This window comes from Leucopleurus acutus (genome assembly GCF_964270905.1).
Source record: "Leucopleurus acutus genome assembly, chromosome: 6".
Classification (NCBI taxonomy): domain Eukaryota; kingdom Metazoa; phylum Chordata; class Mammalia; order Artiodactyla; family Delphinidae; genus Leucopleurus; species Leucopleurus acutus.
In genome coordinates this window covers 45,238,386-45,255,033 of record NC_139149.1, presented here as the reverse complement: position 1 = coordinate 45,255,033, position 16,648 = coordinate 45,238,386, and the positions used below count along the sequence as shown (strand labels likewise).

General features: G+C 36.0%; 1 protein-coding gene across 5 annotated transcripts in view; it reads left to right on the top strand.

Moving 5' to 3' along the window:
* The window catches only part of ACVR1C (activin A receptor type 1C), a 140,745-nt gene that overhangs the window by 70,205 nt on the left and 53,892 nt on the right, over positions 1 to 16,648 (top strand). For all 5 annotated transcript variants that reach the window (XM_082840904.1, XM_082840902.1, XM_082840906.1 and 2 more), the window contains 5 exons: positions 3,730 to 3,960; positions 6,550 to 6,717; positions 8,050 to 8,206; positions 10,631 to 10,755; positions 12,903 to 13,033. In XM_082840904.1, the coding sequence (XP_082697030.1) occupies positions 3,730 to 3,960; positions 6,550 to 6,717; positions 8,050 to 8,206; positions 10,631 to 10,755; positions 12,903 to 13,033 (812 nt within the window). The remainder of the gene's footprint in view (positions 1 to 3,729; positions 3,961 to 6,549; positions 6,718 to 8,049; positions 8,207 to 10,630; positions 10,756 to 12,902; positions 13,034 to 16,648) is intronic.

Here is a 16,648-nt window from a genome sequence, read left to right as displayed (position 1 = left end):
AGAGGCCTAGGGCTTCCCTGGTGGCGCAGTGGTTGAGAGTCCACCTGCCGATGCAGGGGACACGGGTTCGTGCCCCGGTCCGGGAGGATCCCACATGCCGCGGAGCGGCTGGGCCCGTGAGCCATGGCCGCTGAGCCTGCGCGTCCGGAGCCTGTGCTCCGCAACGGAAGAGGCCACAACAGTGAGAGGCCCGCGTACCGCAAAAAAAAAAAAAGAAAAAAAGAAAAGAAAAGAAGAGAGAGGCCTAATTATGTCATCCAGAAAGCCCAGATAGTTGGCTGCTTCTGGGGGCAAGATCGCTTGCTCACTGACCAAAGCCTCAATGTTTACAACATCACTGCACAAATCAGGCGGCATGTTTTCAAAGGAGGAATACTGGAAAGAGTATCTCCAAACTGCGAAGTTTATAAAACTGAAATCCAGATTAAATTGTTGGATAGAAAGTTGACATTTTTTCTTTAAAAGTAAAACTAGGATTTAATACTCTTTCCTTCCTTGAGTGTTACCTTTTGGGGGCCACTGCTCCCTAACTTCCTGAGCCCTGGCAACGTTCTAGGCTCAGAATATAGGCACAGAAAGCTCTGATTTGTGCCAAATTCCTTGAAACCTTATACAATTTATTAAAAGGTTCAAGTGATTAAATAACCATCTATTTAATCCCCACCAAACCTTTCCGTTCGTATGAAGAGGTAAGGCAGAAATATGTGTTTTGGAGCTACTTCTTGACTATACTTAAGATTGACCAAGGATTTCCCTTTCAAATAAAAGTGATGAAGATTTTATAACTGGAGACTGGATATTTAGTTTAAGAAAGTGGTTGTGAGCCAGGGCATAAAATCAAAAATTAACGTTAAGTTTTTTGGTATTTTTGTGCATCTTGAAACCTAAATCTGGACTTATTGACTGCTGGACCCTTTCCTCTTTAGATTATTCTAAGTTCTCTCTTAAAAGAAAGCCGTGAATATACCCAAGGATGGATGATTTCTTTAATGATCAACTTAAAATAGTTCTAGGCACTTTTCTCCAAAGCCAACTGCATATGTTTGCCAGTGACCACTGGCTAACAGTAATGGATGGCCATACTGCCTTTGATCATCAGGGAGAACGGGTCCATGTGTAGCAAGGCTTCTGTCACAAAAGCTCACCCATAGGAAGGAAATCAGGAGTTCTGCTTCTCCTCTGCTTCTCTTCCCTGGACAGCGACCTTAAGCAAGAAGCAGCTTTGTCAGATGTTGAGAGACAAAAATTATGAAGCATATCCCGACCCGGTCAGGGACAGATTTCGAAGAGATATAATGTTCGCAAGAGAGGAAAATGGACTGGTGTTTGACGGGATGGTCTTTGAGAGATCATGGTGTCTCAGGTGGCTTCTAAGAGGCTTGGTAGGTGTCTGCTTTCCTGTCGTGATATAATGCTACTCATGGATGGTGACATTTCCATAAGTCAGGCATCAGCTTCTACAGCCCCTGGTAAAAAAGAGTAACATAGCAGGGAGAGCCAAAGTCCATGTGTCTTCAAAGGAAATCTCTAAGTGTGTAACACAAAAATTACTCAGATTATTTTTGGTGGTTGCTTTGAAAGATGCTGAAGCAATTTTCATTGTTTTACCTCCTCAACTTAATTGCTGTGCTGAGTACCTTAGATGAAATCCTTCTTTGTCCCTGGTCTGAGGCATTGATTTTGTGCCTAATCCATTTGCAGTTTGAAAACATTGGCTTATCTAGTTCTCTAGCCAGTTGTTGTTGTTGTATTGTTGGCATTGTTGTCGTTGTCATTGTTGTTGTGATTGGTCGTGGTGATGCTTTCGTGAGTTTGTGTGTGCAAGACGAGGGGAGGGAAGAGAGAGAGATTGAAATTGTACTTTGGCTTAATAATTGTTAGTACAACTTTCATTGTGTGGCAAGTAGTGAAACTGACTACGGCTTACAAAAATATCCTGGATAGTTTGCTGCTAGAAATCTTTCCAGCTGGGGAGGACTGTAGTCATATCCACTGAATGGTGAGAGCATAAGAATTTGGATTGAAAAACAGTGTTTTAGTTGTAGGTTTGACTTCCACTTATTCCTGGGCAAGTTTCTGACTACCACACAGCCCCAATTTTCTCATCTCTAAATGATAAAGTTGAACCAGATGATCTCAGAAGAACTTTCTGGCTGTGAGGCTTTGTGACTAATTGTTGAGATCCATAATAGCAAATGTATAGTCTGTGCTTATTTAGTCATGGTGGGTGGTTCTCATGCACATGAGAACATCTGAATAAACTGGCTTATTTCAGGAGTAGAGGTCGAAGCCTACAGGAGCTTACAGGGTTGTTGCTATAAGGGTTTCCCAGCCATCTGAGTACAATGACAACTAAACATGACTTTCCCAAATAAATTATACTGTGACCTCTTTAGCTATTTTCCTTCTAATTATAAGAGTAATAAATATTTATGGACTATTGTGGACATTAAGCAAATGTAAAGAATTAGAAAGGAGAATATCACAATTTGCTTCACCCCGATTCCACTAAATAGAAATACCCATCATAGCATTTAGCATATATTCTTTTCAGTCTTTTTCCCGTGAATATTTTCAATAGCTAGATACACTTGTCTAGATGGATAGAATTTGCTGTGCTATTTGTCTTTAACAAAAGTATTTTTTCATTTAACAAGGTATGGTTTTTATTATAGCAGAAGTACTTTCCTATGTCATTAAGAAATAACTCTTCATAAACAGCATCATTATTTCTGGCTCTAAGTAATCCATTCTTAGACATAATGTTAAGGGCAAACCATTATTGAGCATGTAATAGGCCAGATACTGTGCTAGGTGCTTAACATGCTTATTAATTCTCAAAGTATCCCTATGATATAGGTAATATTATTGCCCACAGGTTTTCAGGCAAGGAAGCTGAAGCTCAGAGAAGTTCAATAATTTGCCCATGATTACCATGTGGCACAGATGAAATCTGAACCCAAGCCTTTCTTATCTGTGGTCTCAACCTCTGCACTGTACTTAACAATTTTTTTTCCATTATCAGACACTTTTCCTTACTTTTTCTATAAGTAATAATATATTAAATATCTTGACATAAATTTTTCTGCATTTTTCATTAAATCTTTAGAATAGAATTCTAGAGGTAAAGTTATTGGTTCAAAAGAACCTAAACATTTTACATACATTCAGAATATATTTTCTTTGACTTTCTTTTATTCCACAGAAAATATCCATTTGATATTTTCTATGACTGTACCTTGCTTTCAGTGTAACATGATTGCCTCCCTTCATCATTGAATTCGATTCTTCACTTTCCAATTTTAACTTGGTTTTTAAAAAAATACATAAAGCATTCTCTGTTGTACTAGGAATCATGTTTTATTTTAGAGGCTAAAAACTTATGCTTTTTAACCTTTGTGTATTTAGCAAACTGACTGGCTTCAATGTGCAAATCAGAGAGATTTGCAACAATTTTGGAAAATTAGATATCTGCAGTGGCAGGCTATATTCAAGAAATTTTTATTTGTGAATATGAGAAGAGAAATCATAGTAAGAATTTGGAGTACTTTTTGAGCATGCTTTGACTAAATTAAAGTTTGGTATAATGGTGCTTATTTCTTCGAAATCAGTAAAATTACTAAAGTGGTTAAATGTTTGCTTTTTTATGTGAAAATAATGGTCATCATGACAGTTATTTTCTGGCAATTACTTGTTTTTAATCATCAATTTCATCTTTTCTTTGGTTAGGTCTGCCTCTATTGGTTCAAAGAACAATTGCAAGGACGATTGTACTTCAGGAAATAGTAGGAAAAGGTAGATTTGGTGAGGTCTGGCACGGAAGATGGTGCGGGGAAGATGTGGCTGTGAAAATATTCTCCTCTAGAGATGAAAGATCTTGGTTTCGAGAGGCAGAAATTTATCAGACCGTTATGCTGAGACATGAAAACATCCTTGGTTTCATTGCTGCTGACAACAAAGGTATTTTCAATCTAATTGGGTCCAGCAAATAAGATATTATGTCTACTATCAGAGGAGAATAAATAACCTCTTTGTTTTAATAAAATCTACGTAAAAGTCTGATTTCTTTTTTGAGGAAAGAAAATGCTTTCCTCTTCTCCACAGATAAATGTGCAATAAATGTAAAATAAAGCAGGGCAGACGAGTGATATGAAGTCATGATGACGCTATAGCCAGCTTGATACTTAAAATATTTGATGACTGGTATGGCACAGGAGCTAACCAGCCGGAACAGAAGCTTCAACTGGAACAGAGTTTTGGGAGAACCCTGCCATGCTAGGTTTTATCCCTTTAGCTACTGGGTCATAAAAAGATCTGGAGGCATCTTGAGGGTTCAGGAGTTGCTTTGGGTGTCTAGGGCAAAGGAATACCATTGGAAGTTTTGAATAGCAGCTGTTAATTAAACAGGACAGAAATATTTCAATATTTTGATAACTGGTACAAAGATACCAATGAATGATAGTTGAATATTCATCTTTGTTAGGACTATACTTTCATCTGTACAGCAGACCTCAACTCCAGGACTCTAGTTTTCTAGGAACATTATTAGAATGGTGGCAAGCAAGACACTTTTAGTGAAATTAATGTACTTTGAGTATGGTTTATATCGTGAGGTTTAACATTAGCAACCCCAAATAACGCTGCTTTATGAGATTTGTGGAATATGACAGACCATCAACTTTTTGGTATTTAAATCAATAGTCATAAAATTTTGTGTATATGCCCAGTAATCAGGGACTAGATATAGAGTTTGTGGATTACCTATGCTCTCTTTCTTCTTTTTGCATAGCTTTTACTCACTTAGCTGTGCAACAATTCCCTTAAAGGGAAACAGGGAACAAAGGTGAGCAAAACTTGATCCAGTCAATTATTTTTTTATTTGTATCAGTTATACTCATGAAGAACTTTGAAGAGGTGGAGATTATAACATCTGTCTAGCCACAAATTATCTGTGGCTATCAGAAACCTACCATTACCTAGGAAAATTTTAAATCTATGGTTATTTCTATTTAATATAAGCTTGATCATGAAAGTATTTATGATTAATTGGATGGCCAAAGGGAAGTTTAGTGTTATTATACATTTTGGCCATAGTTATGTTTGCTGATGATTTGTCTTTTCTGATTTGCCAGGGAGAAACTGAATAAAGCCAAGTCAAGCCAGGGAGAAACTGAGCTTAAAAAAGGAAAAGGTTCTTTCCAAATTCTTAACTATACTATTGAAAATGAAACATTTCTTATTAAGCTGTTAAGAACTTTTACTTTTTCTTCGTAACATTGAGCTAAACTATCTACTGGTTAGCTTCATTCGCAATGTTATGAAAGCAGTAATGACTGCCGTTATATGGATCATCCTGATAGAGCTAATTTAATCATGACATTTATTGGATTATAAAACAATATGCACAACAAAGATCACCCTTGATTTTCTCTTCTTCAGTTTAACTGGTCTACCTGTGTCAATGGCTTACTTGTCAGTGGCTTTGATTCCAAGTGGTCTCTAACATCACTTTCATTTTCATGCATTTCTATATCTTTTGCAACATTTACAGTTTCACTCTTTAGTTTAGTCAACTGTCTGACAAAGACATTGATACAAGAGGGCAAAGATAGCCACTGGTGTTAAGCAGGGAGAGAGGTGTAAGTGTTAGTTTTATATGTGGTCAGTTTATTAGTGAACTTTATCATGTTATGTTGATTTTTGCATCCCTAGGAAATGTTATCACTACCTGGATTTGGAAATTAAATACTTGGATAACCAGGAGCTCTTGTACATAAAGCACTAAGTACAAAAATTCCTTAGCAAATGTTCTTTAATTATAGTTCCCTTTCACTGAGGATCAAAACTGGTCAGGACTTCCCAGGGCTATTGTAGACATCTGATTCTGAAAGCTAAAGCTACGTCTAGGGATTCTAATACCTAGAGAAATTTTAGGCTAATTTCTCGTCTGCTAAAAATCTTTTATAAACTGGATTAGCTTTGGTTAAATAAGGTAAATTATTTGAAAAGGTCTAGTAATTGTGTTTGGCACTTATATTAAGCTTTGAGGGAAATCATAAATTTCATATTTTGAAAGATGAATAATATGACCATCCTTGGAATGTTAGAGTTTTATGATAGTAATAATACTTTGTGTAAATTTGTTATATTTCTGTTTTTATTGGTACAGTCTTTCTTAAAAGCTCAAGAATAATTTATAACACAATGCTGAGCCTAAATGCATCTCTCAGTAGTTTCTGCCATAATGTGGTTGCTATTACCAGCAGGTATTGATATAGAGGGAATAAGAAAGGAGTAGTTCAGTTGGTAGAATCACTGCCTCACAGCTTCCTATAGCAATGGTGAGTACATGTAACAGGTTCTAATATGTCAATAGGAATTCATTGAGAATTTTCACCCTACTAACTTGGACTGTAAGTATTATCACGGAAGGAGTTAACTTTGCTTTGTTAACAACACAGATTTGCTTTAAACACTGACATTTGTTAAAAGCTTTTGGCTTCTTTCTCAACATAAACTTACAGCAACAAAATAACTTTTTCCTGTTAGATAATGGAACTTGGACTCAACTTTGGCTTGTCTCTGAATATCATGAACAGGGCTCCTTATATGACTATTTGAATAGAAACATAGTGACAGTGGCTGGAATGATCAAACTGGCACTTTCAATAGCTAGTGGTCTGGCCCACCTTCATATGGAGATTGTTGGTACACAAGGTATGTATTTTCTTTCTAATTTTTTTTCTCCTTGAATATGAAGATAGAAACACTAAGTTGTATTTTAGTGTTCAGCTGTGTTTTAGTTTATTACAAACAATTATCAAATGTAAAGAAACACTAAAGGTATTTTATAAAGCTGAAGGTTTTGTCATGATATAGCCAGCTCTCATCTACATACTTGTCATTTTGTATACTATCCATAATAATATTTTTATTCCTAGTGGCTCTATCTTTGCTATTTACAATATGTACCTGAGAGATCTTGCTTTGGTGGCAAATGCTCTATTTTCAGAGAATACAAATGATTTAACTGTTTACCTTTGATAATTAAAATAATTAGAAAGAGTTATTCTGACCTTAAAAAATACTTATATATCATGTACTTGAACTCCAAATAATACACACTGTCTCATCTGTTTATTGAGTTAATAGAGAATTGGCTCTAGAAAGTCAGTCTAGTCACCGTAGTGCTTCTCAGATTTGGATTCATGATCCCTTTAAACTCTTAAAGATTATTGAGGACCCCAAAAGTTTGTATATGTGGGTTATATCTATTAATATTTACTATATTAGAAACTAAAATTGAGAAATTTTAAAGTATTTAATTTACTTTAAGTATAATAATTAACCAATTACATATTAAAATAAAATAATTTTTAAAAGTTACATAATTTTTGTAGTACAAAAGCCAATCTAGCTAAAATAATGCCATTTTACACTTTTGCAAATCTCCTTAATGTCTGGATTTTCATACCTGTTCTTCATTCAGTCTGTCCCAGTATGTTGTTTTTGGTTGAAGTATGTGAAGAAAATGTGACATCACACAGATATGTAGTTGGAAAAGAGCCTTAAGGACCCCCAGGGATCTTTGGGCCGCATTTGAGACCTGCTGGTATAGGGTGGTAGAAGTTTGAAACTTGTTTTGTAAGAGAATATTTGCTATGTTCTTATGTGGACATAGCAATGCTAATACTTTCCCTACTTATTCAGCAAATATTCACCAGTGGTTACTAAATGTCACCTAGTGTTCTAAGCATTGGAGGCACGGTGATGAGTAAGACATAGCCACTGCCCTTAGGTAGCCTACAGTCTAGTTGGGAGGGACAGATAATGCATATGAATGAGTAAGATAATTTAGATAGTGATAAGGGCTATGAAGAAGGCAAAATGGGATAGTCTGATGGAGAATGACTTGGAATGTAGAATGGGGGTCAGGGAAGACCTTTCTTAGAAGATAACATTTGAGCCAAGTCTTCAAGATGACGCCTTTCAGAGAGGTTCAATCTCCAGTAACGAAAAAAGTGAATATGTTTACCTTATGCTTCATAGGTAAACCTGCTATTGCTCATCGAGATATAAAATCAAAGAATATCTTAGTGAAAAAATGTGAAACTTGTGCCATAGCAGACTTAGGGTTGGCTGTGAAGCATGATTCAATACTGAACACTATTGACATACCTCAGAATCCTAAAGTAGGAACCAAAAGGTAAGATAACTTACTTTGGTAGCATACTGAGACTTATGACTGCCCATAAACATGAATGCCTGGGATATGTGTATAGGGAGGTGGGTGGAAATCCAAAGTTGGAAACCATTAGGCCCAAGAAAGCAAGAAGTCTTCTCTGGGTCACCGAGAAATCAGTGGCACAATGGTTATAAAGCAAGAAGAGTTGGCATTTGGTCATATAGAAAGTAGCTATTTGTGTGGGGAGTCCAGTGGAAAGGAATGGTGGAAGTGATGGTGATAGATTATTTTTAGCGTGCCACATCTGAGAATAGTTTTCCTACAGAGAGGAGGAAAAAATTGTTAGCAGTGTATAGCTCCTCCAAAGCCTTTATATCAATACTTCAATACCTCGTAAATGAACTGAAACTCAGGGCTAGTTCTATACATTCAGGTCCTAACAACAGATATAGAATCAATACACTAAACTAGATAGGTGATATAATATATATATATCTATATAATATAGGTTATATATATATATATATATATATAATATTCTCTCAATATTTAAAAATATTATGGGGCTTCCCTGGTGGCGCAGTGGTTGAGAGTCCGCCTGCCGATGCAGGGGACACGGGTTCGTGCCCCGGTCCGGGAAGATCCCACATGCCGCGGAGCGGCTGGGCCCATGAGCCATGGCTGCTGAGCCTGCGCGTCCGGAGCCTGTGCTCCACAACGGGAGAGGTCACAACAGTGAGAGGCCCGCGTACCGCAAAAAAAAAAATATTATGTAACATATTTACCTATAGTTGTACTTATCCATAAGTCTCCCAGTTGATGTGTATTAAGGTAATATGAGTTTGGACACAATTCCCACTTTCAAGGAACAGAATCTCTGAAAGTTAAGAACAAGCATGATTTATATAGAGCATACCACACGTATGTCAGGACAGACCCATTAGTAATGGGATTCCTGGTGTTTTCTTAGTATAGCCAGACTGTGGCCATATGGCCAGCATACTTCTGTTTCCTTTCATTTGAATTTCAGGATCTGTGCTACTTTGGCATAATTCCAGGTTTCTTGACCTTGAAATCAGAAATAACCAAAACACTTTCCTGGAGTTGTTAAAGGCCCTTGAGAGTAGAGAATTTCTAAGCTGGTATAGTTAGCCTACAAGCCATATTTGAGATTCCAGGCCAGTCCCTCTGAGTCCTTCACTTTGTTCCCTGGGAGACTTTAATGGGGTCCCAGAAACACTTCAGGACAATTTATTCAGACTGGGCAGCCCTAAGGGACCTCTTCTTTTTTCTCTTTAAAAAGCAAGTTTTAACTTGTCCGACAGGGAAGTCTGGGATCCTGGATTCCTTCAGAGAATCTAAAGCTTTTTTTTTTTTTTTTTTTTTTTTTTTTGCGGTACGCGGGCCTCTCACTGTTGTGGCCTCTCCCTTTGCGGAGCACAGGCTCTGGACACGCAGGCTCAGCGGCCATGGCCCACAGGCCCAGCTGCTCCGCGGCATGTGGGATCCTCCCGGACCGGGGCACGAACCCGTGTCCCGTGCATCGGCAGGCGGATTCCCAACCACTGTGCCACCAGGGAAGCCCCGAGAATCTAAAGCTTTTAAAATATTGGGGAGAGTGTTGCATCCTCACCTCAATATTCTGAGAAATCCTCGAAATATCCCTAAGACAGCTAGGCTCAGTCAGGTCCCAGGGACTGTAGAATTTTTGATTTAGTCCTATTCAAGCAAGGCTGTAATTTTATTGGAGCCAATATATAATATGAATATATGTCTTGGAGCCAATGTATAATAACATTGTTCATTCAGAGCAGGTATTTGTGGAATGATGCTGAGCACTGTGTTGGAGTACTGGGCCCACCATGATGAATAGAACATACTCCTTGCCCTCAAGGAGCTTTCTTGGCTACAAACTACTAGAAATTGAGTTCCATCTTTCCTATTGAGTACTTTCCAAGTATTTGGGTCCTGGCCCACAGGCTTTAACACTAGGATGATCTCTAGTTCTATTTAAAATGTTTTTAAAATTATCGTTCAATAATTAAATAAATTTATAAATAAATAAAACACACAATTATGTCAATAGATGCAGTAAAAACATTTAACTAAATTTAATCTCCATTATTGATAAACACTCCCAACAAACTAGAAATGAAAGGAAACTTTCTTAATCTTATAAAGGACTCCTACAAAAAACTTACACTTAGCATCACACTTAGTGAACCCTGGCCCCCTGCATTGGGAACATGGAGTCTAAACCACTGCGCCACCAGGGAAGTCCAGTTAGCATCATACTTAATTTTATTCTGTTATAGTGGCTCAGATCAACCTGTAAATTTGATGTAAACTGCCTTAACATATTGTATATCGGGATTTATTAACATTGTGTTTTACTGGACTGCTATAAACTCATACACAGAATCTGAAGTGTGCATGTTTTTGAAGGTACATGGCTCCTGAAATGCTTGATGATACAATAAATGTGAATATCTTCGAGTCCTTCAAACGAGCTGACATCTATTCTGTTGGTCTGGTTTACTGGGAAATAGCCCGGAGGTGTTCAGTTGGAGGTAAGATTTTGGAAATATTCTTTGTGTCTGCCTTTCCTTGATGCTCTAATTCAATGCACTATATTGAATCGTTTCTAAATATTTAAGAGATTACCTTTTGGCGATATCTTTCCAGTGGCAAAAGTGGAGCGTTTTGAACAGAACGGAGATTTTAGGTTGTGATTACCGCTTAGTTCTCCTGATAATTCTGATTTCCATAATAATACTTTGCAAAGCACTTGAAAATTTTCTTCTTTGAGCTGTATTCCTATTTTATATCAGAAATTAAACCCAAGGAAGCTAAATGACCTGCCAAGGCCGCAGGACTTAAATTGAAGTCTTCTGGTTCTTGGGCTTTTCTTGTTCATTTCTTGCCGGTGATAATGTATGTGTGGGGATTAAAGTGGAGGACAGAGGTAAGCAAAGACTAACTTCCTGACTCTACTGCTCCCAGCAGTTTAGAGATTAATAATGAGAGGAAGAATTTGGGAAGATGAAACCCTGTAAATGCAGTCTGATGAAGTTGTTTCATCAGTGGAGAAAAGTTAAATCCTGGTAGAAAATGATTTAGATTTTTCAGTTTCAAGTGAGACAGACTTAGTCCTAAACCTTGGTTCAGCAACTTCCTGAATGTCTGACTTTAGGTGAATTATATGGTCTCACTTTCCTCATCTGTAAAGCGAAGATAATAAAACTGACCTCTTGGGCTTTAAGGATTTAATGGACTAATTCAATTAATTCATGTGAAGCTTTTTGTATAGAGCCTGCTCATAGTAAACATTCAATGAAAGAACTGTCATTATTAAACCACTGTCAGTTTTTGCATTTTGTATTGATGTCATTTTGCCTTACATAAATCTCATATTTAAAAAAATGAAAAGCTTAAAAGTTTAAAATTATATTTGAATGAGAAAACATGCTTTCCCCCTTTTATTCTTAGGTTAGATAATAAAATATTCAGGAAGATGAAACTATTCACAGAAGCAATAGACTTAGAGTGGTGCAGAAACAGTACATGGACACTGGAATCCCCAAGCCTGGGATCGAGTTCCAGATCTGCCACTTACTAGCTATGTGACCTTGAGAAAATTCATGACACTCTTTGTGCCTCAGTTTCCTGATTCTGTAAAAATGGGATACTATGTACTTTCTTTAGTCAGTGCTTTTGAGGAATAATTAGTTAAAACATGTAAAGGGCTTAGGAAGGTGCTTGGTAAATAGCAAGATTCAAACATGTTATTATTTTTTTTAATTTCATACTGATATTTGTCTAGATTTGCTTTTCGATTTTTGTCCTTAAATTTTCTTCAACAGTTGAAATGGTAATTTAGTTAACATGATTTGAATTTCATTTTCTAAATTATGCCAATCTTAAATATTTAAATTAAAAGAACTATAGTTTAATTCAATTGATTCTGTAAGGAAATTCTTGAACTCAGGTAACATTCTGATAATTAAAGTCAAATCTTTGTCTATTATTTGAGACTCTTTAAATATTAACCTTCACGTTGAACTGTTCATCTTCAAATACCTTTGGCCATTTCTCTGGAACATTCTCAGATCTAGTAGCTGTAAAATCCAAATGTAAAAAACTCAGCTCTTAAAAGATTGCCTAACAATGTTCAAAAAGAGAAAGCTATTGTGTTTTGAAAAGGAGAAATATACTTCATTCATGGAGAAATATACGTCATTCACAGATCAGTGAGGCTTGCTGTAAATTTTGTAATTAGATATTACTTCTGAATTGCACAATGGCATTTTATGAAAATCAAAATTTACATAATTTTCATAATATAAAATTATATTTTTATAATTATCAAGTTATGTAAATGTAACATGATATTTTATATAAAATTATATATGTATAATTATATAAAATTATATATTTTATACAGTAATTACATATACTTTTGTCTCATATAACTTGTTTAATTATCAAAATTATATAAATTTTCATAGTATAAAATTTCATAAACTTATATAACTATTCAACTTAGTGCTTTAAACTTATATCTTTGGTTTTACAATGATACATAATTTTAATAAGCCTGATTTTCCAGTGTTCCAGGGTACCACTTGTGCCTAGAAAACTTAATTGGTATTATTTTGAAGTAAACATCTTTGTTTATTATTCACACTGGGAAATTTATTACGCAACTTTTTTATAGGAATTGTTGAGGAGTACCAGTTGCCTTATTATGACATGGTGCCTTCAGATCCCTCAATAGAGGAAATGAGGAAGGTTGTCTGTGACCAGAAGTTCCGACCAAGTATTCCGAACCAGTGGCAAAGCTGTGAAGTAAGGCTATGTTCTTATGTATATTTTTCCCATTATAATTTTGAGGTAAGTATCAGGGTGGATTTTCAGAGGCCATAGTCCTCTTTATCTAGGCATCCAATTCATTTCATGTATGTAGGTATATGTCTTCATATAAGCTTCAGAAGGATTTTATTCCCTTTAGCTGTCAGTATCATAAGGCTAAGTTATGTGGCAGGAACAACCTTGACATCCCAGTGACTTCACACAAGACTTTATTTCTTGCTATGCCAAGTCCCCTGTAGGTTAGGCAGCTTTCATTGGAATCTGTGCTCCCTGTGGTGATTCAGTAATCCAGGTGACTCTGATCTTGTGATGCTGCTATCTAAACACATAGTTTCCAGAGGTCTAGGTCAGGAGAAGAGAGGAGCTGGAGGGTCACACACTGGCTCTCTAATACTTTGGCTCAAGTGACACATTTCATTTCCACTCATGGTTCATAGACCAGAACGAGTCACACAGTCCCATCCAGCTGGAAGGGAGCTGGGAATGTCGGGAACACAGGCATATTCGGTGGGTAGTCAATGTCTGTGCTACACAGAGTATTACAATTTCAGTCATCCTTAGAGTCAATAAATTATTCCTAATCCCTAACTTGCTGAAGTTTGAGTTTATTCTCTTCCATCAGAAAAGCTTCCCCATGGCAGAGACCATTGTTGTTTAGCTCCTCATCTTGTACCACACATGTAGTAACCATCATAGAGCAGACATATTGCAATGCTTGTTCTGCCTGTGTGAAGAGAGAGACTTCTCTAGCTCCCACAGGAAGTAAAAGGGAAGGTGGAGGAAAGACTATAAATCATCTAACTAGTTCCACAACTATTTTAATGCTTTAATCTCCCCCATCCCAATTATGACTGTTTGTCTTCTGCCATATTTAAATGTAATGCTTGAGGCGATTTTTTTGGTGACATCTTTTAGTTTTGGCTCTGTCATATGTCATATCTTATACGGTTACGTTTTTCCTCATTTTTCCTCTCCTTCATGTTTCGCTCAACTCATTTCCTATTTAAGGCAAGATTTATGTCCTGATATTTCTATTTTGTGTAGATAGCTTACCTATATACTCATTTGAGAAGCAGAATTTGAGGCATTTATAAGCAAATTGAAATTAAATTAAAATTTTTTCTGATATTAACCATTTCATGCATATGAGAGGATGTTAACATATATGTAAAGTTATATGTAAAGATAATAGAATTCATGACCAAGTTTAAAAAATAGAACACTTCCAATACCTTTGAAGATTCCTTACCCCTCTGAGAGGCTACTATTATAACTAATCATTTTATTATTGCCTTGCTTTGCTTTAAAATTTAGCCATACATATATATATATATATATGTACGTGTATATGGCTAACTTTTGTTTATTTGTGAAATATATTGACACTTACTATAGATATTCTTCTTAATTTTTTTTACTTTACCTTATATATGTATAGCTATAATCTGTTTATTTTCATATCTGTGTAGTATTCCATTGTATGTATCTAATTTCTTTTTTTCACTCTACTGTTGATTGTCACATGTGTGATTTTTAGTTTCTTTTAAAACAATACTGCTGTGTGTGTGTGTAAAAATTATTTCTTTAGGGTATAAAACTATAGATTCTTTTGGGGTGCCTACATAGATGATCATATCCCCAAATAATGAGAGTCCGGGGACTCATACCTTTCTTATTGCAGTTTCTAGGATTTTCAGTATAATGCTGTGTGAAAGTTATGATAGTTTTGCCCCTTAAAACTTTGCATGTCTTACCTTTGACACCTTTTTTTATACTAGTTTTGTTTTTTATTGTTTGTTTTGGGGTTTTTGTTTTCTTTTTAAAATTTTCTTTGTTTTTTGTTCTGATTCTGTGAAAAATGCCATTTATTTGTTTTGTTTTAAATATACTTTTGCTTTTTACTTATGTTTAGACTTTTCTCTTTGCTTTTTAAAATGTACTTTATTTTTAAAATATTTTATATCATTTAATTCTAGCATCTAATGTTTTGATAGGTTTGATTTTCCTGTTTGTTGTTTTGACTAACTCTTGCTTATGGTACTTTATTTCCTCATCTTCTTGTGAATTTTCACTATGAGCTCAGGCTTACTGCAACATTTTAAGGCTAAGGTTTGATTTTTTCTTTACCAAGATCAAAGATTTAGACAATTTTCTTCACAAAGTTCCTTCTAAGACCAATTCATCCTTACAGTCTGGACTTTGTAAATGTCTTGATCTGACACCTTCTGTGTGCTTTGGGCTGTATTTCCTGTCTTTCACATATGGTCCATCAATTCTGAAATTCTAGACTGTGAGATCAGCAAATGCCATCAGAGCAACGCCTTGCTTCAGTGATTTCTTATACCTCTCTGGATTCATGCATTCTCATTGTTTTCCCCTCTGAGTATTTATCTTATTTATTTACCAGTTCACTTATACTGATTTTTTTTAATTCAAAATTTTTGATATTAGTATTTAGATCATTATTTTATTGTGGCATAATTTACATATGATAAAATGAATAAATCTTAGTATGTAGTTTGATGACTTAAAAAAAATGTATATGTATGTACTTACCATCCAGAGCAACACAGGGAATTTCCAACCTGTCCCTTATCCATTTTTGTCTTTCATGTCCTTTCTTAGAATATTTTAGAAGATAGTCATTCTACCATATTCCCAGAATTTTCAATTAAAAGAGGATTAATAGCCTCCCTCTATAGGATTAATATCTGTGTTTTGACAGGGTTTTTAAAAATATTTTAATTCCACTACAAAGATTTTAAAGAAAGTTTACATATTCTGAAGGCCCAAGGGCAGAAATTGTTAGCTTTTTTATACATAACATATATAATTTCTTAATTGAAAGCATTTTATTTTCATGCAGCTTGAAAGAAGAGGAAAATTTTCATAAAATGCATACATAAAATGCATAAAAAGATTAATCGTTTCAAAGATTATTAATCATCTCAAGAAGATAAAGCTATTCAATTGATTTCACTTACTCTAAAAGGATGTTGTGTAAGGTGGCCATATTCTCTTTCCTAAAATTACATTCAACAGAGTAGGTGGAAGACAAATAAACAACTAATCACTAAACAGAAAAGACTAAAACAAATGAAACTGGTCCATCATTTCACATTATGCTAATCAAACATGACCTTAAAAATGATAGTGTAATTCCATAAACCAAAATGCCACTGAGCAAAGGCTCCTTATCATCTCCTATAGCTACCTTCAAGGTCCACAAATGATGGCTTCAAATCATCTAGCAGATCAGTGGGCCCTGTGCCTCTGCCTGAAGCCAGAGGAGATCGCCTGGCCCCTTTCTGAGAGGAGACACCTGGCCTGTCTGAGAGAAGACACCCTGGTCTCCCTAGGAGAGGAGGTGCCCTGATCTCTGTTTGAGGGGAGACAGCCTGGGCTCTGTCTGAGGGGAGAGCCCTGGTCTTTCTATGCTAGAAGTTGACCTGGTCTCTGTCTGAGGGGAGAAACTTTTTTCTCTGTTTGAGGGGAGAGCCTGGTCTTTTTCTGAGAGAAGTCACCTTTGTCTCTGTCCATGGGGAGACATTCTGGTCCCACTCAGGGGAGATGCCTTAGTCCTTGTCTGAG